The sequence below is a fragment of the Carica papaya genome, chromosome 8, assembly GCF_054855325.1.
Source record: "Carica papaya isolate Zhongbai chromosome 8, ASM5485532v1, whole genome shotgun sequence".
NCBI classification, from domain to species: Eukaryota; Viridiplantae; Streptophyta; class Magnoliopsida; order Brassicales; family Caricaceae; genus Carica; species Carica papaya.
Genome location: NC_142316.1, coordinates 32158707 through 32183122, shown reverse-complemented (window position 1 = coordinate 32183122; position 24416 = coordinate 32158707). Strand labels below are relative to the sequence as shown.

Here is a 24416-nt window from a genome sequence, read left to right as displayed (position 1 = left end):
TGAAGGTTTCTTGATATTTTAGAATCTGAATGGGGATTTGATGAGAATTGTTTTTACTTTTGTAGAAAATGAGTGAAGCAAAGAAGTTTTTTAGAATTGGGGAAAGGCAATTAGATATAAGAAATTAGAGTTGCCATATGAGGAAAGCAAAGGCATTGCATTGGTGGAGCACTTGTATTTTTATATTATATGTTCAGGTCAAATCTTTTGGGAATAATTTGTCTGGTACACTTGCAATCTCAAAGATTAAAGAAAAGAAAAACAATAGAAACTGCTATATACATATATATATATACACACACACACATACACACACGTACATATATAAAGAAATGGCATCATGGAAGTCATTTTGCTTGATTAAAAATTACCACGTATTAAGATATAAATGCAGATTATGTGTTGAATATGATTTTGTTCTGATATTGAAATATTATGAGGTATATTTTAATTTAGTCTTAAAATAATATTTTTTTGTTATAATTTAATTTTTTTAAAGTTATACATTTATTTCAAAAAATAATTTTTTTTTGCATGATTTAAATAAGATAAAAAGTAATTTACAAAATATAATATTTTTATTTATGATTGCAAATTAAAGAAAGTAAAAAAAAAAAAAAAAGTTATGGCAAATATCTTTTTTTATTCTTCTCATTAACATATGTTATTATTATTTGTATTGTTTAAACTTGTTGTTTTACTAGATTAATTTTTATTTGTTGTCATTTTTAAATTCTATTAAAAAACAGAAAATTCATCATATGATATAAAAATTCTATAGTTATATAAAAATATAATATGAATTGAAATAATTTCATAAAATTTAATGAATAAAATATAATGAAAACATTTCCAAGACTTGACCAATAGTTCACGTATTAAAATAATAATTCGCCATCACATATGTTCATTTTTATTTGTAAGCTTCTCGTATGTGCTGTTGAAATATACAACTTACGGTACGGGACAGCGGCTAGATAAAAAGAGGAGACAAATATATTATAATTTTTAAAATTTTATGAAAGTAATAATATTGTATGGAGCAACTCAAATTGCAGGAATTTTTTTTAAAAGTTATTTTGATTTTTTTTTCAAACAATTTTTGGATTAGTATATACTCATTTTTTATTGATTTATTTTTTCAATTCATAAAAAAAAAAAAAAAAAGTCACTGAAAACTAATTGAAAAAAGTTTGTCTGCCTCAAAAATCAAACTTGAGTAATCACCTGACAAACAAATCTCCCACATATTGAGCTAATGGTGCTTTTGACAAAAGCAAAAAATAGCTTCTTGGGTTTTTTTTTTTTTTTTTTGGTACTTGATTTTATTAACAAAACATAAGTGCTTTTGCCTCTTAAGCTATGGTGGTGACTTATTCACGCAAAACAATGTCTTGAAGGAAGTTTTTTTTTTTTTTTCAGTAGGTTTTGCTGCCAGGTTAATGAAACAGGGAACATGAAATGTACCTGCTCTAAGGAAAAGAAGAGAGGTGAGTGATGTGAGTTTCAGTTCCACTATAAGACAATGGAGTTAGTCAGAAGAAAAATCACTCAATTCCATCCCAGTTAAAAAGTTGGAGAGAGACAGAGAGAGAAGGGAAATAATTACTTCCATTGCTATACGTTTACTGCATTATTAACTTTTTATTGTTTGGTTTTAAGGCATTGACAATTGAGTTTATGTCTGATGATTAAATTATAAGTTTTTTTTCAGTAGAATTATAAATGACAGTAATTTAATAACCATGTTCAGTTTCAGTTAGATTCAGTACTTGGGTTGAGCAAGATAAAGAGTAAAATAATCAATATTTATATGAGATAATTGGACAAAAAGTATAACTACAGTAAAATTCATCAAATATATAGTGTAGTACAAAAGACTATTAATATTTCTTTTAATAGTGGCGGTGAGAGTTGTTGCAGCAGGAATGAGGATGGCGATGGTGATGGGCAAGCACCATGCCCACTTCCACAATTGCTCATGGTGACTACTTTAATATATTCAGGGTTTAATTATGTTTTTAATCTCAATAATGTAGTCATTACTATAGCTTAATCTAAATATTCTGTATATAATGGAAAAGTCTTCCATTACATTCCATGGTGGGGTGGGGGGGAGCCATCGTGCACAGGCCCCCTTCTGGCATATTTCTTACTTTTTGATTACCAAAAAGCTAATAAGCTATCTATAAAACAATTCTGACTTGCAGGAGTCAAAGTTTACATTCTAACAATGACAATCAAGAACTAAGTCACGAGCTTCACTACTTGTTTATAATTGGGTATGCAATCAGGAATAAATCATGGGTTGTATTTTTTATACAAGAACATGTTTTACCAATCTCATCATAAAAAGTTAACTAACAGCTTACCAAGAACATGTTTAGCTACATATCACCTGCGGTATCGGTAGCGTTTGAAGTTGAAATAGACATGCAGTATCCCCCGCTCGAAGGTGCATTTGAATCCTTTCTTATGAGAATATTCCCATTCTTTATTTACAATTCGGAACGCCTGTGACACAATATATATATAGATATATATGTAAGTAATAATGGTAAACAATTTCAACAGGAATAACATTTCAAGAAGAACTACTTACTATGTCCTCATAAGGTGGTCCAGCATGGAATCTTATAATGCATGTCTCAGCGCTGTTCCCATCTTTCTCAATTGTGTATGTGGGAGCCTTTGTCTTATCAACTAAGTCCGGATAGAAAATGTTAAATTTATAGCCTTGCACAATTTTTGGTGGCGGATTGTCGTGATCATAATGAGTCTGATTGTATTTGTTCCACTCGTAGCCAGTGTGAACACGGTTGAAATATTTAGGTTTTCTTGGACGATATTTGTCATGCCACCAATACACCTACATCCACATGGATTCAGAAGATTAATTGAGAAAGAGAGATATAGAACCACTTCATTGTTTTCGAAATGGGACGAGGACCCAAAGGAGGGCTAGGGAACCAGAAGTTACCTGTGAATCCAAGTTGACTTCTGCACCGGAGCCAAACAATGCATCACCTTCCTCCATTGTCCCCATAGCTTTTGTGGCTCTCAGCTCAAAGTTATCTTCTGATGGAGCAGGTTTTGCTGCCATAGCTTCTTGAATCCGCCTTTCTTCTAGGACAGACATTCGTTTCCGCTCCTGTTGATGGACCAAAAGTACATGGTAAAGCCAAGATATAAAATTTAAATTTTTAACTAAAATACTAGTCAGTAACAAAGTATTTGGTCAAGGTACCAGTATCGCCTTGTCCTCCTCAGGATCAATAGCTGCTTCAAGATCATCACCATGCAAAAGTTCTGGTGAAAATGATCCAGCTTCTTCTTCTGCCTCATGAGTCTCTTCCCTCAAAATTGGTTCTGGAGAGAATGCTTCCGCATCTAGAATCAAAGAAATTATAGTTAACTCACAACTGTCAAAGAGCAACTTGGATTCAATTTTCAACATTAAACAATAGAAATGTAAATTTTACCCAAAATATAGTAATACTAACAACAGAAAGAGCATACTTTTTACATCCTGTTCGCTTTCCTCCTCTATAGGCTCTAAATCATGATGAGTTTCTGACTTATCTTCACCCTCGGAAGGCTGCTCAAGACGCTGCAAATGCTTCCGTAACATTTTAGCATGTATTTCCTTCAAACAAGCCTGTGATTCAAATCCACAAGTGATTGCATTGTGTTAGTTGTAAATCAAATTGTGATCTTGCAAAACATTAAGATTAAGTTTGGTTCATATTTCAATTTTACAGAATAGTAATAAAAATATAACATAAATCAAATAAAAATTTGAATGAAGATATCATTCTAATTACAAAGTAATATGTTAAATTTAAGATGTTTTGTCATTCAATCTTTAACAAATAGGAACACAATTTCATCATTACAAAATTGAATATTGGAGCAGTTTACTAGTTTAGTCATTCAACCATTGACCATCTTACAATTAGATTCCAAATATTTTTTTTTTCATTAAAATTTGACCCAATCGATTCTCTTAAGTTTCTAAATTTATTATTCTTGGGGTAAATAATCAAATCAGTTCTTAAAGTTCGACATTTATTACAATTTAGTCTCTAATATTTTTTTGTTACAATTTAATCTTTAATGTTTTCTATTTATTTCAAGCGTCTAGTTTCCTTCTATTTCCTAACAGAAAAACTGACTTTAGTTAATTAATTAAATTAATAAATTAATAATAATAAAAAAATAAATCTAATATTATTATTAATCTATTAATTTGTTAATTTAATTAATTAATCAAAGTCATTCTATTGAACAATTTTTTTAAGCATCCAAATATGGTAAAACCATTTTATTTTTTTCCATTAGAATACATTAATTATAATTTTTAAATTATTTTTCGTGTTACCGAGAAAGATAGAAAGAGCTCCTATTTCTGTAACCACATTTTTAATTTAATGACCAAACTATAACAAAAAAAAATTTGGAAACCCATTGTAACACAACTGATAGTTTGGGGGGCTAAATTGATTATTTGCCCTTGAATATATAAGCAGAGTTAGCATGCATCAGATATCTAGACAACAACAAAATAAACTTGAATAAAAAACAACGTAAGAGGTACTAAATACCTTCGCTTTGTATATATGGAGACGTTTAAGAACAGCTTCCCAATATTCCACCACTTTTGCAGTCCCAGAGCGCATCTGTGATTCAATCTGGGCTTGTAATGCCTCAAGTTCCTTGTGAGTCTTCCCATCCAAGAGATTCCTAACGTCATTTTCAATACTAGCATGTAGACCCCTTTCTTCTGCAAGTAACTCAGGAGGAGGTTGCTCCCCTCGCACCCTAGCTCGGTCCAATGCATCCTTTCTCCGGGCTTCAGCTAGCTCCCAATCACAAACAACCATGAGTGCCTGGTAAATAAAGATATCAAGACATTCTCACAGATATTCAATGTTAAATATAAGATAGCCCCAAGAGATCCTTTCTATTGCAGCTTAGCCAGTAAAAATTGAAATAGCCTTTTCAGAAAGTCTAACTAACCATCTGAACTGAATAATGTGAACTGCCGGCAATAAAAGATAGTTTGACGCAGGACTGAGGAAATTATCTCAAAAAAAGGTCTCACAACAAGTATGGCAAGAACATGAATGCTGCTGCTTCGTATTCCAGGAAGAGAGAGAGAGAGCTATCTAGAACACGAATTTTCACAGGAAAGTGATAATACCTCCCAAAACTGTACACGTGTAGGAGTAGCCCTGTCCAAATCCAGATACATTTTGATGTCCTCACGAAGCTCTTCAGTTTCTTTTACTGTCAAGCCCTATTTGATACATGCCAATAGCATATGTAAGAAAGTCGGACATATTCATTTTCTTCTGTTTTAACTTATTGCAAAATTTAGGACCAAATGAAACTATAATCTAGGAAATTAAAGCATAAGTTTTTTTAATATATATATAAAAAAGGTTAAACCGGATTTTTAACCCATTGTAGCTACTCCAACTAAGAGAATATAACCACCATAGGATATTTTTTTAGTCCAAAAACGTAATAAACTCATTGACACTTAACCCAACTTGATCACTGCAGCCATACCAACACATTAATGTATTAAATTCTCAGTTCTACTAAATCAAGCATTATAGGCCGGCCACCGCCAACCCATAATACACCCGCTAAGTAGCGAGTTCTATATTCTGAATGAGATTCGAACTCGTGACCTTCAAGTAGAACTAAGAATCTTAACCACTACCCCATTGTGTTGTTAGTAGATTAAAGGATAAATTAGGGAAGAATATGGGAGACTTATCGTATACCAACATTATACTTAAGCCAGCAAAAAGCTTAAATCCAAAAGAATATAGCATAATGTGGCATTTACCTTGAAAACCATGTACGGTTCATTTATTTCAATATCCATATCATCAGAGCCCTCAAGGTGCTTAGATAAAATATCAATAGGCTTTGTACGTCCATCACGTAGCCTAATGTGTGACCTGACTTTGCTTTGATCAAAATGAAACTGTAGGTTGAACATAATAGTTACTCTCAAGTTGCAATTGAAAGAGAAATTACTAAACTAACAGAAAAATAACAAAAGAGGGAAATTTAATAAGAGAGTTGGCAAATCCAGCCTCATACCTCCTCTTCTTTCTTCTCCCAGTCTTGGAATTCAGCCCGAGCACGTTCTCTGGCTAAAAGCGCCTGAATGAGCAAATAGAATGAATAAGGTAAATTATATCCAACTATTAATCATAAAAGAATGGAAAACTATCATCCAAAATAATAAATCACAACCACACTCTATCCACTTTGTCAACAGATTTAACAATTTTTGCTTCATCATGAAACAAAGCCTACCATTTCTTCCTCTCTCTGTGCCTTCTCAATGGCCCTCTCTTCTCTTCTCTTCTTAACCTTTTCAATCTCTGCCTGCATGAGTGAATTAGAAGCCATGCACTAAATTCAGGACAGGAACTGTAAGAATGGGCATGAATGGAAAATAATTGAGAGCATCTGATTATGCATGTATTTAGGACAAAAATAATTAGACAATTGAAATTAGTTAAGAAAAACCATCAGCAACAAAGTCAAAGATTACAAGTAAAAACTGGAATATAAAGATGAGACCACTACTAACTGATGCTGTGTGACCTTTTTTTAGGAGAAAAACAGAAGTGATTAATAAACATGACACCAAGGGGGTGCAGCCCATATCCAAAAGAAGGAAATTTTACAAATGTGAGGTACACAAATCGTCTTCAGAAGAACCAGGATGACTTAAACAAAAACATAGAGTATAGAACCACAAGTCCCTCAACTCTACTCAAAGGAAAAGATGTCATCAAAAGCCCTCAACTCTTCCAAACATCTCAAAATATATACAAGCGAATGAAATAAATACGTTTTTTCTTTTCTTATCACCCTGAGTACCCTGAATCCATGTTGTGTAACCTTATCAGGCATGTCTCTCTCTTCCCCCCTCATGAAAACTTAAGTCATGTCTAAAATTGTTATAATGATCATCCTAGGATTCAGCTTTTGCAATATCAGGATTAGACAATTCTAGTCTTTAACACTTCAAATTATAACCATGGGGAACAAAGATGAAAGAGAAGAGTGTTTTTTACAACAAATTTTTCAATCCCAATGGATAACCAGAATATGCAGAATAAAGAATATCCCATACAGACAAGACACAGCAAAACAACTCCATTGAGCTAAAGCTCACTGGAAATAACTGAATATCTCCTCCAAAAATATGAAAAAAAACATGGTTCGCATGTCTCAAGCAAAAACTCAATTATGTTATGTTTAAACCTTTTAATAACTGTCATTCTAGGGTTCAACCTTTTCTTGAATAAATTATAGAGCTCATTCTTGGCAGTATTATATATATATATATATATATATATGTGGGGAACGAAGATTGCCAAGCCCAAATCTCATCCACAGTAGAGCAATCTGTCACATACTTGGAGTATTGTGTTTGAAAGTGTTGTTTTGTTATCAAAAAAAAAAAAAGAAAAAATCCTGTTCTCTCAGGTAACTATTTCACAGGTTGGCAAACTAAGTAATACTAGAACTCCTAATCCTCTCTTTGATTAGAAAAATAAACAATTAAAAAGAAAAACTGTGCAGACAGCTTCTGTTTTTTCTTCATTCATGAGGTTCAGTTGGCTTCCGCAGTCATCCAAGCTAATATATCTTAAAAGATTCTCTCTTTCCTGCTCTAAATATGTCAAACTGGTTAAGAGATAACTGGTTCATTCCTTTTAAAATTTTCAAGGGGCCACAAAACCCTAGGCAAACAAGAAAGAAACAAAATACTGCATAGATTTGTCAAAGAAAAACACATGACTAGAAATGACATAACCTAGATTAGCATACCATCCTCTCTCTCTGTCTTTTTTTCTCAGCTTTAATTGAAAACATGTCAAGCGATGCACCCTGGGAAACATCTCGCTCAATCTTCTTTCGCCATACAAATCTGCAAGGGATGCATTTGACCTGTCAATTATATATCCAACTCTAAAACAGTCAAGAAATCAGTAAATCACAACTTTGAAACTTGTGGGTTTTAAGCATTTCATACGCCAGTTCTGGCAGAAATTCAGATGCTTTACAAGATTACAACTTCCCACCCATTACAACTTCTCACCACAATGCACGATAAACATTACTGCTAAAAACGTGAATTTGACAACTTATTTCAGTGTTCTATTTATTACTAGCTACACCTGACCTAATCACAAGTGCTCGTGCAACATGTATCCAGATGTTAATTCCCAAACCAGTTTACTATATTTTCTCCAACTTCAGGTAGCACATTTTATCAAAACTTGAACAGTATTATATCAATAACTAGAAATGGAAATCCTAAGACATGATCAAGATTATTCTTAAGACTACAACTATGAGAGAAGAAAAAGTATACAGTTGCCTGATGCTTGGAACCATATTAAGCAAGCAGGAGAGATAAGAATGCAGGGGATAACAAGTACATGTTTTTTGTGTACTCTTGGCCTCAGTTCTTACACTACAGACTTTCAGAGAAAAAAACCAGCAGTTTCAAGAGGTAAAGCCCACAATCTAACAAGAGTGCCTTCATATTTTCAAACAATGCTGCCATTGTGCAGTAATCAGCAGTAATTAACAATTCTTTTAGAAAAAATTAGAACAAATCAACTATATAATGTAGTTGTCCAGGAGAGTAGAAAGGCAACTGAAATCAGAATTGCAGTTGATTATGGAGCATAATCTCTGTCATTATCAAGGAAATTTTTCCATATTTCGGCCCTTCTTTTGGAGAAACGTTGATTTCAACACAATCATAAATCAAATCAACAAACCCTAGAAATTGCTTCGAGGCAACTGTTGAAACGCATAAAGGCTTTGTTTGAAATAAATGAATTATTACGTTTCATATTAGTTCTAAATAAATTGCTCAAGGCATCATTACAAATGAACCTTTTTATTTGAAATAAATCCAGAATTTCTAAAACTACTTTTAAAATTCAATTGAAATTACTATTTATCTGTGCGAACTCAAAATCTTCGGTATTTGTTTTGTTTAAACTTTAACATCGTTTCTAAACTCTATCCCATTTAATAATTCAACAAGTACCAATTCAATTCACAAGTCATTCAGAAGAATGCAAAAAAGAAAATTTTAAAGTTCGAAAATCTACTCCGTATTCTTCCGGTATGTTACTCACTTCTCATTTAGATTAGAATCGCCAAATGGATTCGAATCATTTGAATAGCCAGAAACTGACTGTGCCTTCAGCTTCTTCGCAACACGCATAGCCTAAACAATCAAAACAATAAAAACAAATCGGCAATTAATCGCAAAAAACCACAGGAATCAACAGCAAACAACGAAAACAAAACAGCAAAAATGAAAAGGAAAAGAAACAGAAACAACGAAATTCGAACCTTCCTCTGAGCTTTCTTAGCTAAGTATTCGGCAATTTCCTCCTCCGTAATCTTCCTGGAGGAGCTCTTCTTCTTGCGTCCGCGACCACGATCGATCCCATCGCTACTGCCAGAATCTTCGGTATCGTCTTCACTGGAGATCGGTCGACGACTGCGGCGACCGCTTCGGCTTTTGCTGCTCCTTTTCCGTCTTCCAGAACTCCTCTCCGGCGAGGAGTATTCGGAGTCGTCAGAGTCGGAATAGCAAGACTCGGATTCGGAGTCGGACGACCTTCCCCTTCTCCGGCTTCGGTTTCTGTCTCGCTTTGAAGAAGAGGTTTCTTTCTTGCTCTTGCCGTCAGTGCCCATTGAGGTTCTCTTGGGAGTTTTTTTGGACGAATAAAATGAAATCCTCGCAGACTCACTGCTGTGATGCTCTGCTCTTATTCTACGGGCGCTTTGGGGAAATAGAAGTACCAGCCGCCGCCCGCGTTCCCATCCGTTGAAAGTAGTTTGTTTTTTTTTTTTCTTTTTTTCTCCCAGGGAAATAGAAATAACATCTATAACTATAAAATTAAATTTAATTCAGTTTAGAAATTAATGATATTTGATAGTTGATATTTGAGCTAATTATTTAATAAATGAAAAATAGATTAGGCTTATAAATTATATGTTCGGTGGAACAAGATTATAAGATAGGTTATGAGCGCTTAAAATTGTTGTTTTAGTATGAAAAATAATTACAAAAAAAAATACTGTTATTCTGAAAAATAAAAATTATTTATTTCTCAATTAAATAATTAAAATTTTTTGGGGGGTTAAATATATTTTATAGAGGCACTTTTCAGAATAAACTTCTCTTCCCTAGTTGCTTTAGTTTTTAAAAAATTATTGCTTGCAACAATCCAATGACAATAATTAAATTACGGCATGAGTAGAATTAGACTTGCTTAAACATAAAGGAAAACAGAGTAATATGTTATTATTTTGCTTTTAAACCTTGATTATTCCCTGATATATATGGGAGAAACATAGTTAGTACATGACAATGGGAAGCCTAGGTAGTGTTGAAGCTGTAGTCTTATCTCCATTGATCTTCAGGGAAGGATCCCAACTGGTAGAAGCTACAGGTTTAATGGAGAACAAGAAGTAATGGGATTCTGCAACTTCCACGTATTATCTCTATTTGATGAGACAAGAGAGTTTATATATGGCAAAAATTACATGATGATTCTCCAAAATCATCTTGCTTTAAACCTGATTGGAATTAGAATTTCAAGTTAATATAGTTTCTTGAACGAAATTCAATCTCGGTCTAGTTTAGACCAATTTTTGGCCTGAATAACTTCAAAATATTTTGAACTATAAATACTCTTAAAAAAGATAAACCAAAAGAATTAATTGCACAACTATAAAAAAGAAACGTCAAATACACTTCATAGTAGAAACATCCTACACCTTAAAGAAAAAGTAAATGCGAGGATCCTAAGAGCTGGGGAAAATATATTGTATTGTAGTATCAAAAATTTTTCTTCCCCCAGTAGCTTAAGCTGCAACGTATCCTCTGACCTCCAAAAAGTACTAATCCGAGTTCAACGTGCTGTATCCTCTAACCTCCAAAGAGTACTAGTCTAAGCTGATTGTCGATCTTAATTGACCGTGACCTCTGCAGAGAGATAACTAGGATGAAGGACATCTTGGCCGGACACTTTGGTTTGTGAGAGCTTCAGCACCTCCACTGCTTCCTCCACTTTGGTCGCCAAAGAATCAGGTGACTCTAATAACAGTAACAATTCTGAGTTGTCCATCTCTAAAAGCATGCCTGTTATCTTTGCAACAAGGTCAGGCTGCACACAAATATGCACTCAACATGAGCTCAAACCAAAAGCATTTTTAACATAAACTTCTTATTTCAATACTCAGGTTACGACTCTATTCTCTCCCATCAAAATTATGTATAACTTTGAAGCCTATACAGAATTATATAGTGTAATTAAAGTCAATATAAAAGATCAAAACTAGAAATTGAGTGGGAGTTGTGCCAAAAGTGACCTTTCAGAATTTCCCACCAATTGCAAACTAGACATCATATGAACTTTTTGACTTACTATTTCCTATAAAATCCACCTGGATGTTAAGTAAGGGGTGAAAGAAACATCTCAAGTATTCTTTAAGAAAGTTGTATGAAAAAGTACCTGACGTTTTTCCACAAGGGGATAGAGACGCTCCCCCAGTATCTGTTTCTGTTGCTCAGGGAGAGCAGCAGCAAGCATGCTACTCAGCATCTCAGATCCTTGTGACATAATTCCAACAGTATTAGAAACAGTGGATGATCCTTTGCTCATCTCACGTGGACGACCATTCGCCACATATTTAGTTGGTCCAAATCGCTGCATTTAAAAACCACGAAATAATTTGACGGATAAAAATGAAAAAGGCAAAATAAGAAATAAATAAATAGAACTGGTAGACAAGTGAAGGACATATATCTTCATGCGTCTGAGAGAGAACTCGTAAAACATAGTTGTTCTCTTAATTTCACTCTGTTACTAGCTATGAGCAAAACTTGCAACCTAAACACAATGACCATGTTAGCATCAAATTGGCATCACTCTTTTTTGCAAGCTTACCTCCGTAAAACATGCAAATAAATTAAAACTTCTTGTCGTATCTTAAATGAATAACTTGATCTTTTATAGCAGATGGACTCTCCAAGTTCATTTCACTCTAAACTTCTTCTTGCGTGTCAAACAAGGAAATCTAATGCCTAAAGAACCATATCTCGCATCTGATGATGTAAAAACATCCTACTTGAAGCAAGTCTACGCACTCGGCATTAGAGGCATTAAGCTAGAACGCCAGAAGTGAAGGAGAAACAAACCTGCTGACTGTTCAAATCTTTTGAAGAAGTCAATGATTGAGTAGACTGTTGAATATGTGGCACGTATGAAACAGTTTGAGCACCAGTCTGTGGGAACATATGGCCGTTTATCCTACCCCTGTTTTGCCTGTTTTGTCTGGATGTATTAGGCATCTGTAGAAAGGAATGTTTTGCTGTCTATGTCAAGCAAGCTGTACTGATCAAGAATAAACATAACAAAATGCTAGTTTGATATCCTCCTCCAAGAATAAGCACATTTCAAGATGAGTCACAATCAGAAAATAGAGACAAAAGAGAAGCACCTTATAAAAGTAAACAGGATTATTGGATTGTTTAGTTGAAAAAAGACTTACTACAGGAAGGGTTGATGGTTGCAATGCGGGTCTGGTTGGAGGTGCAAAGCCATTTCCCCTCCATCCAGGCCTTAAACCAAACGGTTGGTACATCAGTCCAGGCCTGGGATGTACATGTGAGAGAACACTTGATGGTGCAGTATAGTAAAGAGGGGGATATCCACTGGGTATAACAGTGGTAGAAGTTCCCGCTGCCAGTCCAGCCATACGCTGTACATACTGCAGCTGCAACTGAGCATGTCTTTCCTCCTTCCTTTGAGCAATAGCCACGTAAAGTGGTTTGCGATGAAACATGTGTCCTGTGGCATTATTATCAGCTCTGATAAAAGACTGCGGCTAGTTGTACTATAAATTCAAAAATGATGCATTATATTTGTTAGCATGCTAACTGGAAGTGGAGAAATGATAAAAGTGATGGAAAAGCTTATTCTAAGTTATGGCTATTCATGGTCAATTTCCTCTGTTGACATAGTAGATGTCATAGCATGAACATAAGAAACCACTTAGAAGTAAAAAAAAAATTGCAAAGACAGCTTCCGTAGGGGGAGAATTAACAAACACTATAGTCAGGCGATCATAATTCATGAGAAAAGTCTCATCACATAAGCTGTAGAAGAGTAAAATGCTGAAACGAACTTATACTCTATGCATCCAAGATTAATATTATCTTCTACTTAATGAGTCTGTACATAGTTTCGAGATTAGGAATGAGGATTATCAAGTGCTCCGCCATCACTGCATTAAATGCTCATGCCTTTCATCCAAGCTGATAACCTTACCATGAAAAGTGCTCACAGCTTTACTGGCCTCCTCGGGGGTGGAGAAGCATACAAATCCAAACCCCTTGCTTATTCCTTTGTCATCTCGCATAAGTTTCGCAGAAGTAATTGCACCACACTGACTGAAGCGTTGCTTCAACTCCTCATCAGTGATATCGTCGTCAACATTCTTTACATATACATTTGAGCCCTGAAGTTACAGGAAAACAAAAAGGGGTCAGAAGAACGATAAAATAACGAGCAATCATACAAAAACTCTCTTAACAGGCAAAGGCCTACCCTAGATTTCAAGAATTGCTCATTACGCTTCTCTTCAAACCTACGACGCAAAATTTGTTCACGTTCAGCTTTCTTCTGTGCCTTTGACACGTATAGAATCTTGGATCCTATTTTACAGAAATACAAAAGGGAAAAAAACAAGAGATAAAAAACAAGAGAAGATAGATTAATGAGGTGATAGTGCTCCTTTTAGTTGTCAACAAGGACAAAAAAGAAAAAAAAAAAAGAAATTCCTACCAAGTTGTGATCCATTCATCACTTCCAGTGCCCTTTTAGCATCATCTGAGCTTTCAAAATTCACAAAGCCAAAGCCTCTCGATGCCCCATCATCATCTTTTGCTAAAACTAGGCTAACAATTTTCCCAAACTCGGAAAATTTCTCCTGAAGAAGCTCTTCTGTGACTTCGGGATCCAAATTCTTCACATACAAGTTTGTATATGTTGCGTCCGGGCTAGGCAGAACGCGATCACTCTTTTTCATAAACTTCCCGACATACCTTCCCAATAATATAATTAGGGTTTAAAACAAACAATACACGGAGAGCAAAAAATAGGCGGAATGCCAGAATTTAAGCATCTGCATGAACTATAAACTATAATTTAGTGAGAAATTGAAAACTAGAGTTCTTACAACTGCTTGTCATGAATAGTAGAACCATTAAGCTTCTCAATAGCAGCATTTGCAGAATCTTCAAACTCAAACTGAACAAAACCATACCCTTTACTCTTCCCATCCTCAAATGTAGCAACTTTGCAAGATATAATAGTCCCGAATTTTTCAAACATATCTTGCAGCCCCGCATTATTAATTGACTCACTCAAGTTCTGCGATAAATGCCCATTTCAAATTATAATTAACATCAAAATAATTCGAGGACGTAATATTTGCAGCTCAGTCTTTATCATCATCTGGTAAAGGAATATGAAAGGACCTTCACAAATATATTGCCAACTCCACTTTTTCTTGCATTGGGATCTCGATGTGACCACGTAACTCTGATCATTTTCCCGTTCAGTTGTGTATGATTCTTTACCTTAATGGCACGCATTGCTTCTCAGATCAGAAGAATGCAAATTATCAGAAAGTAGAATTTAAGAAAAAAAAATGAGTAAAGGAAACAAAATAGAAGATGAAGAAATGTTCAAACTGCAAATATAATATTCAGTAAGTTCCTCGACAAGCAACAAACCTACAAAAGTGTGATAGGAAACATTCACCAAAAAGTGCGAAGGTTGTTTAGTTCTCAGCTAACAAACAATCTGCCTCCAAACTTCCACTAAGCAAAACATGCTGTTCCAAACAACTAAATAAGGCGTTCGGGAATAAGGTCAGTCCCCAATATACAACATATGTATTTCTCCTTTACCCAAGTTTTCTCATTATCCAAACAAAGAAGAAGAGAAGATCAATGCAGCAAAAATTCGACTTAGTAGTAGTTTCATGTCCTATGATTCCAGGATATCCTAAGAGATATGATCTCGGAGAAAAAACGAAACAATGACTATTCTAAACGTTACTGTCAACTACGAAAAAGCTAACAAAAAAGCAAGAACTCCCGTTCGAGCAAATGATAAGGCTCTGGACAGGGAATTACAGGCCTCTCCATAGGGAATGCTTACTCCGAAGCCCGAAGGTGGGTAATTACATTGACAAGGCTCTCAATCATAAACTTCTACTTATATCATAATCGTTAGTTCCAATTTTGTGCTCCTACATTTTAGCTACAGCCTAACAGGATACTTGATAAAAGAAGACAAATCAAATAATTAGCTCCTAAAGAACAAAAATGCTTCGACTCCGCTACATTTTTTCTTGTCTCCTGCCCTTCCCTAATCCCAAAAGAATCCAGAGTCTTTTTGTTATCATGCAGTCTCATGAACTAAAGAGGCAATATAAAAGAACCAGAAACAACATAAATCACCTTAAAAGATAACCAGCATTATGAATAACAGAGCAATCCCATCCTAAAAAACCTAGGGATTCCCCAATGCCAGTCCGTCTTCCCACGCCCGATCAAGAACAGTATAGTTCCGCAAACAAACATACACAAATTCATTAACATATACGCAATTATGAAAAACAAAAGAAAGAAATAAAAAACCGAAATGCAAGAGCAGAATACTCTTTTTAATCAGCCTTAAATCAAAAAGCAAAAGAGTACCCTCTTGTTGAGACATGAAGTTGACATATCCATAACAGAGAGAGCTGCCAGATGAAGAATCCCTGCAAATGCGCACAGAGGTCAAGCTCTTGAACTCGGAGAAGGCATCAAGAAGCTGACCTTCGGTGACGTCCGGGTGCAGGTCCCCAACGTACAATGGCGAAGGAGACGCCGTCGGAGCCGTCAACTGAACCTCCATTATATCTCTTTCTTCCACTTCTTTTTTCCTCTTTTCTGTTTGTTTAACAAGAACTTCCCGCAACCAACAATGGCACTATGCCTTATTTCCAATTATGTCGTAGTTGTGCTTCCTTTGGTTCTTTTATGGAAAGGAAGTGATCAAATGAGTGAGAAGAAAGAAGAATGTGAATTTGATTTCTGAGCTTGTGATGGTCTGAGAGAGAAACGGAGAGATTTGTTGCGTGAGGAATAGAATTTTTTGCATGGCGCAGGAAGTTAGGGCCGTTGCCTATAATGTTGGGTATTGTTAGGGACGCTTTCCACGCGCCTTTTTTGCGTCTGCATTTCAGCTCCCGGTAAAGTAACTTATTTTACCTTCTTCTCCAGTCATGTATACTTTTACATTAAAAAACTATCGAACTAAATTAATTCTGAGTAGCTTATTTGAAACTGATAAATTCTTTTAATTATTACTTAAAACTAAATGTTTGTAGAGTATATATTTTTTTTAAAAAAAGTAAAATATTAAGAAATTGAAACCGGTAAACGGTTAAACTCTACGAGAAACTCGTGAAGATATTAATGATGTGAAATTAACACGTGTAGAAGTGCACACGTGCGTAGGGAGAAAACGTAGGATCAGGACCTAAAAAACTATTTCAAAGTATATAAAACTAGGCTTCATTAAAAAGATAAAAAAAAAAGTTACATAAAATAATTTCTCAATTTTTTTTCGTATCCAGAAATTTACCTAAGAAAATGCCTCATTTCACGTACAGGTGTCCTCTCCTTTTATTTTTAATTTATTTTTAAAAATAAACAATATAAAATTATTAATAATAAATTAATTTTCTGGTATTACTTAAATTAAAATTTTGTTGTAATATATATTTCAAAATAAAAAATAAAATATTAAGACATTTCCACAGTTAAAACTGGTGGAAGCATTAGGTGAGGTGAAGTTGATGCCACGCGCACAATTGCACACTCGTATAGAAGAGGAAATAGGGTCACGATCCAAAACGACTGCTTTAAAGCATGTAAAACGACACTAGATTTTTGGGTTATGTAGTATTTATCCTTTTTGTCTCAATTAAACATTAATTAAAAAGATTATGTCAGTGTGGCATTTGATTAAATTGATGATTTAATTAAGTAAAAGCAAAAGTAGCAGAACATGAAAAAGCTTAAACAAGCAAAACCGTCAAATCAAACACAATAAAGCAAGGTAATGAATCTTGTAAGTGGGTTTGCCAATCCAGATTCTAGTCACTAAGCACTAGAATAATCCGACTCATCCCAACTGATTTACACGTACGGAAGCATATAAATGATTTCATAAGGCATTACATATATATATATATATTTAGATATAGTATAGGATACCTGTCTGCTTCCTTAATTATTACACGAACAATAACAAAAACAGCTTAGTGCAAATTGAAGATCAGCAGAGCACATCACAAAAGGGAAAAAGAAAGCAGGCAAAACTGAGTACTATCTCAATTATTGCTGGAAATAAGTCTTACAAAATCAACCAGCAATAACACCCACAAGATATCATTTCATATCATTTCTACATCTCTGCCTAACCAGAAGCAGTAACTACACTTACAGCTTTTTAAGCTTTCAATGGCTTTCCTTCACATTTAACCAACTGATGATATTAATGCTACAACACCCAAGTCCAATGTAGAGTAAAATTTACAAGTTATACCGATAGGGAGGGAGCTTTTACAATGTGCAACCCCATTAGAAGAACAGAAGAATGCTCAATATCGAGGAGTCTGGACCGGGAAAGAATCATACACTGCAGAAACAGGCAGCCTTTGCAGCTCTGGCTGGAGTGAAGGTTTTGCCGATCACCATAAATAAAAGATCGGCCCAACAAATTGACATTTGAAAAAGAATGGATTTTAGAAACCTGTTGCTTAAGTTACAAAAAGTACAACTCCATGCAAACCAACAGGTGCATAAGGATGGCCATCATGGTAACGAATAGTAGCTTCAGAGAGACATCTCCTGATGAGTTGTTTACACTAAGCTGTCCTTCATTCATAAACTGGTCTTTACCAGATGTTACGGAAACATTTACAGACAATGAACCTGAAAGTTTCAATTTCAACATTGTGTCAGAATTTGTTTTCACATGGGAGGAAAGGATTTCACTAGAAAATTGGTCATGTATTTTCCTTATGAGTCGGAACTTACAGTCATAGTTGGCCCATCCTATTCGTTGCCGGGCAAGATCATACACAAAGATCTTATCCTTTAGGACAAGGTCTGCAAATCAGAAAATATGATTAGTAAGTTGACAAACAGGCAAGTCATTAACTGCTTTGGCATTTGAAATCATGGATGCCACATGCACAATGGTTATATATAAATTTTGACAGTTAATCCTAATGCATCTCATCTTCAATTATTCAACTTCGGCGACAATTATTAGGCAACTGAAAACCATGCATTGGGCAACATCGTCTCCTGATTACTCGGCTCTAACTTTTGAATACTTGCCATACTAACTTCAACGTTGTTTGCAAATCTTCTTCCTTCGAAAGAAAGAGAGGTGACATGACCCATATTATGGCTAAAGGGGGCATGTCTTAAAACTATTGGTTTTAATTACCTCCACAAAGGATATCTAAGCCCACTGAGCAGGTTAGAGCCATGCATACTAGGTTTATAACCTCAAATGCAGTGGCTTTTCCTGTCATCACAAAACACAGACTACCACCCTTCATACCAAGCTTTACCTTTTAGCTTTGTTTCCTTGTCTGTTTGGTCAAGAATTATAGGGGAGAAAAAGGGAAAATGGTAACAACACCTAGAAAAAGACATAAATGTAGAAAAAATGACTGATATACATTTTGAATAGAGAAGAAATCCGAAAATACTATCTCTGCTAGCTTGATGTCACATGCCAATCTTCTCTTTACAGGTTATATTTTATGTATCAATTATAGATAGCAAAAGCAAGCAGATAGTTACAGAGGAGACAGGAACATAGAAAACTATTCTACGAACTTTGGTTAAATATATTTTGAACCACGAAATTTGAACTTCTTCCACCCTCGAACAACCTGACCTCTCTTCCCAGTCCCCAAAACATGGAAATGCATGCACATAATTAATACATATATATATATATGATGTTTATATTAATGGACATATAATTAACTAGTGCAAGTACAAAATAAATCAGTATCTAACCTCCTAAAATTGTTACTCCTCCCTGAATTTTCTCAAAGCCGATGCACCATAGTGCAGCACCATCCTGTGAAAAAAAAGTTGCCCACGAACTCCAAGAAGTTTATTATTTTATTTCAAATTTGGGCTACCGTACAATTTATCATATCAGCAAGAGGAATAACTTACATAGAAACCAAGATGTATAAGATACTCTTCCGGTTTTAATACCATGGAAGCACCTCCAGCAAAATTTAGACTCACTGGGGGAAATATCTCTATGCTGAACAAAAATGAAAAGAATCCTCATCAGATATCAAGGAAAAGGAGAAAACTAAAGACGTGAAACCCTTTTCAGAAAAATGTAAATTCTAGACGGTAACATATAGAAAAAAGTTGCAGTGTCAAGAAAGAACCTTGATGGTACTAGATAACATTGGTATCCTTTAGAAATTGTAGGTGTTACTAATTGGGAAACACTGGCCGTGATCTGCACAAGAAAGAAACAAATAATGTTACCACAAGATCAGGAAAGAGTTTGTTACAACTAGAAAATGTAATGCTTAAAAGGATGCTATGTCAGAAAGGTTAGAAAAATGAATCAAATCCATGTCATAATATACCCTATAAAAATTAGTAAAGTAATTCAAAGAAGAATTGAACTTACAGCACTTATAAATGGATCATAAGCCTCCTCGACAAGATATGCCAAAGTTGTTCCAGTGTCAATAATAGTCCCACGGTTATTAGATGTTGCAAATGCTGCTGGGTTGATTGGCAACAATTGTCCATTAACAGCAATACTCTGTAGATTTAAGTTATAATGTGGCCTGAAATTTTTTTAATTTGGAACAGTCAAACTTATTGCAATAAAAAATTCTTGTTTAACAGAAAAAGCAGATTTTGTTTTCAATAAGATTTCAAATTGTATCACAATATTTATAAAAAAACAGAAATCAAGCAAAAATAGAACAGATCTGAAACTTATAATAATTCTATTGTTCGGTGAAAACAGCACAAAACTATATAAAAGATCTAGTTGAGCAAACATACTAAAAAGGTCTTATTTGCAGGCTTTAGACGTTTCAATTTCAGTATTTTAACCAGGATCCACTGACAAAAGTGTAAAGCCATAATCAAAAGTTATGTTCTCTGATGTGCCACTAGATCTTTAGATTCATAAAGAAGCCTGTCTTTGTAACAAGAATATAAGACTTTCGTTACCAACTTGTCCATTTGATCGCCACAAGGGCATGTAAATCAAGATCAAGCCCAAAGCAGTAAAAAACCAACAGAGGCAGTAGCGCCACTGGGGTTGGCTACAGCAATTTCCACAACAACTACACCAACATAAAATGACCCAAAAAAAGACATTAATAGTGTCTAAAAATTAATTTATAACATAAACATAATAAATTTGAGGCCTGCAGAAACAAGGTAAGAACATTCGTCTTATGGCCAAAAAGGCTTGAGAAAATCATCCTGTCCATGAAATGTGATCAAGTCAAAAAGCTACACCAAAAACCATTCATCCAACAGGGGGAAGACCAATGAACCCTAGCCTTAAAAGAAGAATTCAAACATATAGGTGACAATACCTCAGCTTGCGAGGAAGCCTAGCGGTGGACTTACAAGTTTTGACCTTGTCTAGGACACAGAAAAATGGGAAAGAAGATTGACCGACTCTTGCATTTCCAGAGTAAAAGTGCAAGCAAAGTGAAGAGCACATACTGTGATGGCACAAGTGGACTGTAAACAAGACTTGGCTCCAATATTTCACCAAGGACCAATATGCCTCCTCCACTATCTGCTCCTTTCAAGCAGTGAGAGAATACCCGAGGTGTTATCCCTCGTGCTGACAATTGTGAGATAACAGAAAGGGCTCCTTGGCCAAATCCAAATATCCCGTCCACAGCTTTGTCTGTTTTAGTCAAGTCTCCAGACTGATAATTACTACATCTGTTAAGAAGACAACATTAAGAGCAAAAGATTCAAGTAGCTAAAAGGAAACAAAAAAACAAAGAACACCAAATCAATAAATATGATGCTAGGTAAAGAAAATTGAAGAATCAAAGAAAGGCAGGTGATAGACCAGAGAGGTATTTGCAACACCCTCCCTATATTTCCTAATTTGCCATAAGGTCCTCTGCTTTTTTTTTTTTTCTCTTCCTAACACTAGTAACAGTCCATCTGACGCTGACAATCAACTAAGAATGATTCTTGTATTGTTTATCCACTTCCATAATAGCAAACATTAGCCCACCACAATATACATATATATATATGTAGAAAAGAACTAGTAATATATATTAATGTTGATGGAAAATATAAGTCCCATACTGACAGAAAGTTTTTTTTTTTTTTGGAAGTAAAACAGCAAATTAATTTTGATACAGTTATTTCATCCAATTTCAAAATATTTTCAAGTTTTTTTTTGTAACTGGAATTCAAATCAAACAACAGCATTGCTGATAAGAGGTCTTCTGTTTTTAGATCTAATAAGAGAATCCATTGAACCTTGACTTTGATTCTAGAATCCTTATCATATTCACGTAGTTCATCATTGTATAGATTGTAGAAACTCACCCAAAAACAATAAAAGCCGAAGAGTTAGCAACCACTGACTGTCCTAGAATTGCATCAAAGTACAATTTGTCGGTTACATAATATCCTGATGTCCCACTTCCATCACCATATTGGAAAGAATAACCACACTGGTTGCTCTGAGGAAAGCATTGAGTTGCAGTGGTTTGAATTCGAGAATCACATACTGGGTCCGAACACGATACCAATCCAGCAGTTGATGAACTGGCAGTGTCAAAGAAGTGGAGCTCAACCTGAGACACACACAAAAACTCAAACTCACAGTAAGAATGCCCATTCTATTATAAATTAATTCTTTTGAAACAGTGAAGTATAAAGTAATTACTCCAAGTCCACTGGATTTGGGACAGTCACTACAAGAACTGCAGGTAACCCACAAGATGTCACTCCCAGTATCAATCTGAACGTTGAATTCTCTAGGAGGAGAGCCCAGCTTCACTTTTGTAAAATAAAGCCTAAACAAAAAATAATCTATCAATCTTATCTTGAATTAAAAAGAACAAATGTATAAATAATAAGAAGGAACGAGGTTATCGAAGTTTGAACACAGTAACTCTAACTTAAATAATAAAATAAATAAATCATCTAAAAATCTTAAGGTGATATGAAGAATATAAAGGACTAGTTTGTTTTGCAATTCAAATAAGAATCCTTCGATTCTCAAACAACATATCTTCCTCAGTTGCAAAGAAAATGGAAGAAAATAAGTAATCTCTCTTCTTTGCCAAAATAAAGCAAATTATTAGAATCATTCCTTCTCTTTCTGTTCATTATCCATCAAACTTCTCAAAAATAAAAAAGAACGGCAAGAAACATGGATGATTAAATCACCCATACACAAAAGTGAACGATAAATGTCTTAGCCAGAAGAAAAGAAACAGAAACAATATTAATCAAGAAGAGCCAGGAGCGCTGTCCTTACCAAGTTCAAACACCCCATGTCGTGAAACAAGAACAAGAAAATGAATTCGGATTAAAAAGAAACAGTAAGTTAGCATCAACAATCAAAACCAGAATCTTGCGCAACAAGACTAGAAAAACCGTTTACAAGACTCTAAAATCTGGCAGAAGAAGAAAAACCATAAAACCAATTTACCCGACGAGGAAGAGATCGGATGAACCTTCGACGGAGAAGTCGACTACACCACCCATCACACCCTGCAAGATTCTTGCGTGCCTGATTCGGTCCCTAGCTCTGAGTTCACTCAACTCCACCCGCTGGTTAAGAGGAAAAGCTCTCTCCAGAGGGATAACAGTCGACGGGAAAGCACAGAAGACTAGCGACACCGGTACTAGCACTGCCGCAAAGGCCAGGATCAGAAGACCCGCAGGCCGCATTCCGGAGCTTTTCGTGACTTCTGAGCTCGGCTCAGAGATAAACCAGATAAAGATACGGAAAGAAACCCAAGATAGGTCGCTTGAATCTGCGCATTGAGGAGCGACAACTAAAAGAAATGAATTCCCGCACAGAGAGAGAGAGAGAGAGAGAGAGAGAGAGAGAGAGAGAAAGATGATTAGCAAGAAAAGTTGCGCTAAAATTTTTGAAGAGTGAATTAATGCTAAACTCTGGTTGATTAAGCAGTTTAAGAAAGAAGGTTGTCAGGTCTTTTATCCTGAGTGTATGAGGGGAAAAGTCGAAATTACCCTTCCTTTTTTTTTTTTTTGTTTTATTGCCAATGAACCTGGTTAGATTAAAAGTAATTAATTAAATATCGATTTCAATTGACCAACGGGTTAAATCTTAAATTGTTTTTTTTAACTAATTAAAAAACACAAATAGAGAGTGTATTTTGGGTAAAGTAAAATAGTTTAATTTAATAATACCCACTTCATTAACAAAAAGAAAAAAGGAAAAAATAAAAATAAAAAGAAGAGCAAAAGTTATTTTCAAAAAAGTCACCCAACAAGAAATATAGAGAATCAATAAACTACTGTGTTGGTTGGTGCCTTCTTAACTAAGAAAATGTCCAAATAATTTCACTTCACAACTTATATGTATATATATATATATATAAAGATAATTGCCTTTATAAACCTTAAAATCAATTAATCCCCACATTTGTCAAGCTTAAGAATTGAAGACTTAGTCAAGCAATTACCCAAATTTAAGCATATTCATTGAAACAAGCAAGCAAATTTATTTATTTTTTTTTTTTAAAATGAAACTTTAGGAAATAAAGAAATTCTTCGTTAGACTTTGGGAGGATAAAGACGTAATTTTAAATATTTAAATATCATGAATTTTTATTTTCATTTTCACATTTTTTTTTAAAAAAAATTGATATTTAAGAAATAATAATACTCCGCACAGGCACAGAGGAGTGCAGAATTTCTGTTCCTGAATCTAAAATCCTGAAGACGTCAACGTAGGGAGCCCGCCGTCGTTGACGACAGATCGGGGGTGAATACGCGAACCCAACAATTCCCAGCTCACCCACCAATTGAAAGGGATTTGCTCGGGTTGCCGGGACAACATTAAACGTCGTCGCAGAACCAGATCATGCTGGATCTTTGACGTCGTATTAATTAATTAGGTAGTATAATATTAACAGGTAGAAGGCAAAAATGCGACTTAAGAGGTGGGTTTATGATA

General features: G+C 34.8%; 3 protein-coding genes across 3 annotated transcripts; all 3 read right to left on the bottom strand.

The window, feature by feature from the left end:
- Positions 1-2183: 2183 nt before the first annotated feature.
- On the bottom strand, positions 2184-9922 carry LOC110822838 (cactus-binding carboxy-terminal, cactin). The gene is made up of 13 exons (XM_022053060.2): positions 9418-9922; positions 9198-9289; positions 7870-7969; positions 6340-6411; positions 6121-6183; positions 5861-6001; positions 5204-5299; positions 4605-4889; positions 3520-3658; positions 3248-3390; positions 2981-3151; positions 2603-2869; positions 2184-2514 (listed from the first exon to the last, which is right to left on the bottom strand). Exons 1-13 carry the CDS (start codon positions 9763-9765, stop codon positions 2395-2397), a joined length of 2037 nt encoding a protein of 678 aa, XP_021908752.2. The 5' UTR covers positions 9766-9922; the 3' UTR covers positions 2184-2394.
- Positions 9923-10780: 858 nt separating this feature from the next.
- On the bottom strand, positions 10781-16273 carry PAB7 (poly(A) binding protein 7). The gene is made up of 10 exons (XM_022052852.2): positions 15851-16273; positions 14621-14739; positions 14320-14513; positions 13926-14185; positions 13689-13795; positions 13410-13599; positions 12631-12929; positions 12278-12430; positions 11592-11786; positions 10781-11243 (listed from the first exon to the last, which is right to left on the bottom strand). The coding sequence occupies exons 1-10, from the start codon at positions 16047-16049 to the stop codon at positions 11046-11048; spliced, it is 1914 nt and encodes a 637-aa protein (XP_021908544.1). The 5' UTR covers positions 16050-16273; the 3' UTR covers positions 10781-11045.
- Positions 16274-17502: 1229 nt separating this feature from the next.
- Positions 17503-23397, bottom strand: LOC110822887 (Eukaryotic aspartyl protease family protein). Its single transcript, XM_022053122.2, has 10 exons — positions 22920-23397; positions 22149-22278; positions 21806-22056; positions 20951-21178; positions 19887-20049; positions 19636-19709; positions 19409-19502; positions 19244-19307; positions 18242-18313; positions 17503-18136 (listed from the first exon to the last, which is right to left on the bottom strand). Exons 1-10 carry the CDS (start codon positions 23159-23161, stop codon positions 17967-17969), a joined length of 1488 nt encoding a protein of 495 aa, XP_021908814.1. The 5' UTR covers positions 23162-23397; the 3' UTR covers positions 17503-17966.
- Positions 23398-24416: the final 1019 nt, after the last annotated feature.

What these genes read in the sequence shown, in the direction of transcription:
- LOC110822838 (XM_022053060.2), bottom strand. Translation starts at nt 9,765, where the DNA reads ATGGGCACTGACGGCAAGAGCAAGAAAGAAACCTCTTCTTCAAAGCGA. An exon ending in AAGCGAACAGGATGTAAAAA is followed by an intron (nt 3,391 to 3,519) that starts GTATGCTCTTTC and finishes CTTTGATTCTAG; the next exon opens with ATGCGGAAGCATTCTCTCCA. An exon ending in GACCACCTTATGAGGACATA is followed by an intron (nt 2,515 to 2,602) that starts GTAAGTAGTTCT and finishes ATTGTGTCACAG; the next exon opens with GCGTTCCGAATTGTAAATAA.
- PAB7 (XM_022052852.2), bottom strand. Translation starts at nt 16,049, where the DNA reads ATGGAGGTTCAGTTGACGGCTCCGACGGCGTCTCCTTCGCCATTGTAC. An exon ending in AACCATCAACCCTTCCTGTA is followed by an intron (nt 12,431 to 12,630) that starts GTAAGTCTTTTT and finishes TCCTTTCTACAG; the next exon opens with ATGCCTAATACATCCAGACA. An exon ending in CCCTTGTGGAAAAACGTCAG is followed by an intron (nt 11,244 to 11,591) that starts GTACTTTTTCAT and finishes ATTTGTGTGCAG; the next exon opens with CCTGACCTTGTTGCAAAGAT.
- LOC110822887 (XM_022053122.2), bottom strand. Translation starts at nt 23,161, where the DNA reads ATGCGGCCTGCGGGTCTTCTGATCCTGGCCTTTGCGGCAGTGCTAGTA. An exon ending in TCCGATCTCTTCCTCGTCGG is followed by an intron (nt 22,279 to 22,919) that starts GTAAATTGGTTT and finishes TTTTTTGTTTAG; the next exon opens with GCTTTATTTTACAAAAGTGA. An exon ending in ATGATCCATTTATAAGTGCT is followed by an intron (nt 19,710 to 19,886) that starts GTAAGTTCAATT and finishes TTTCTTGTGCAG; the next exon opens with ATCACGGCCAGTGTTTCCCA.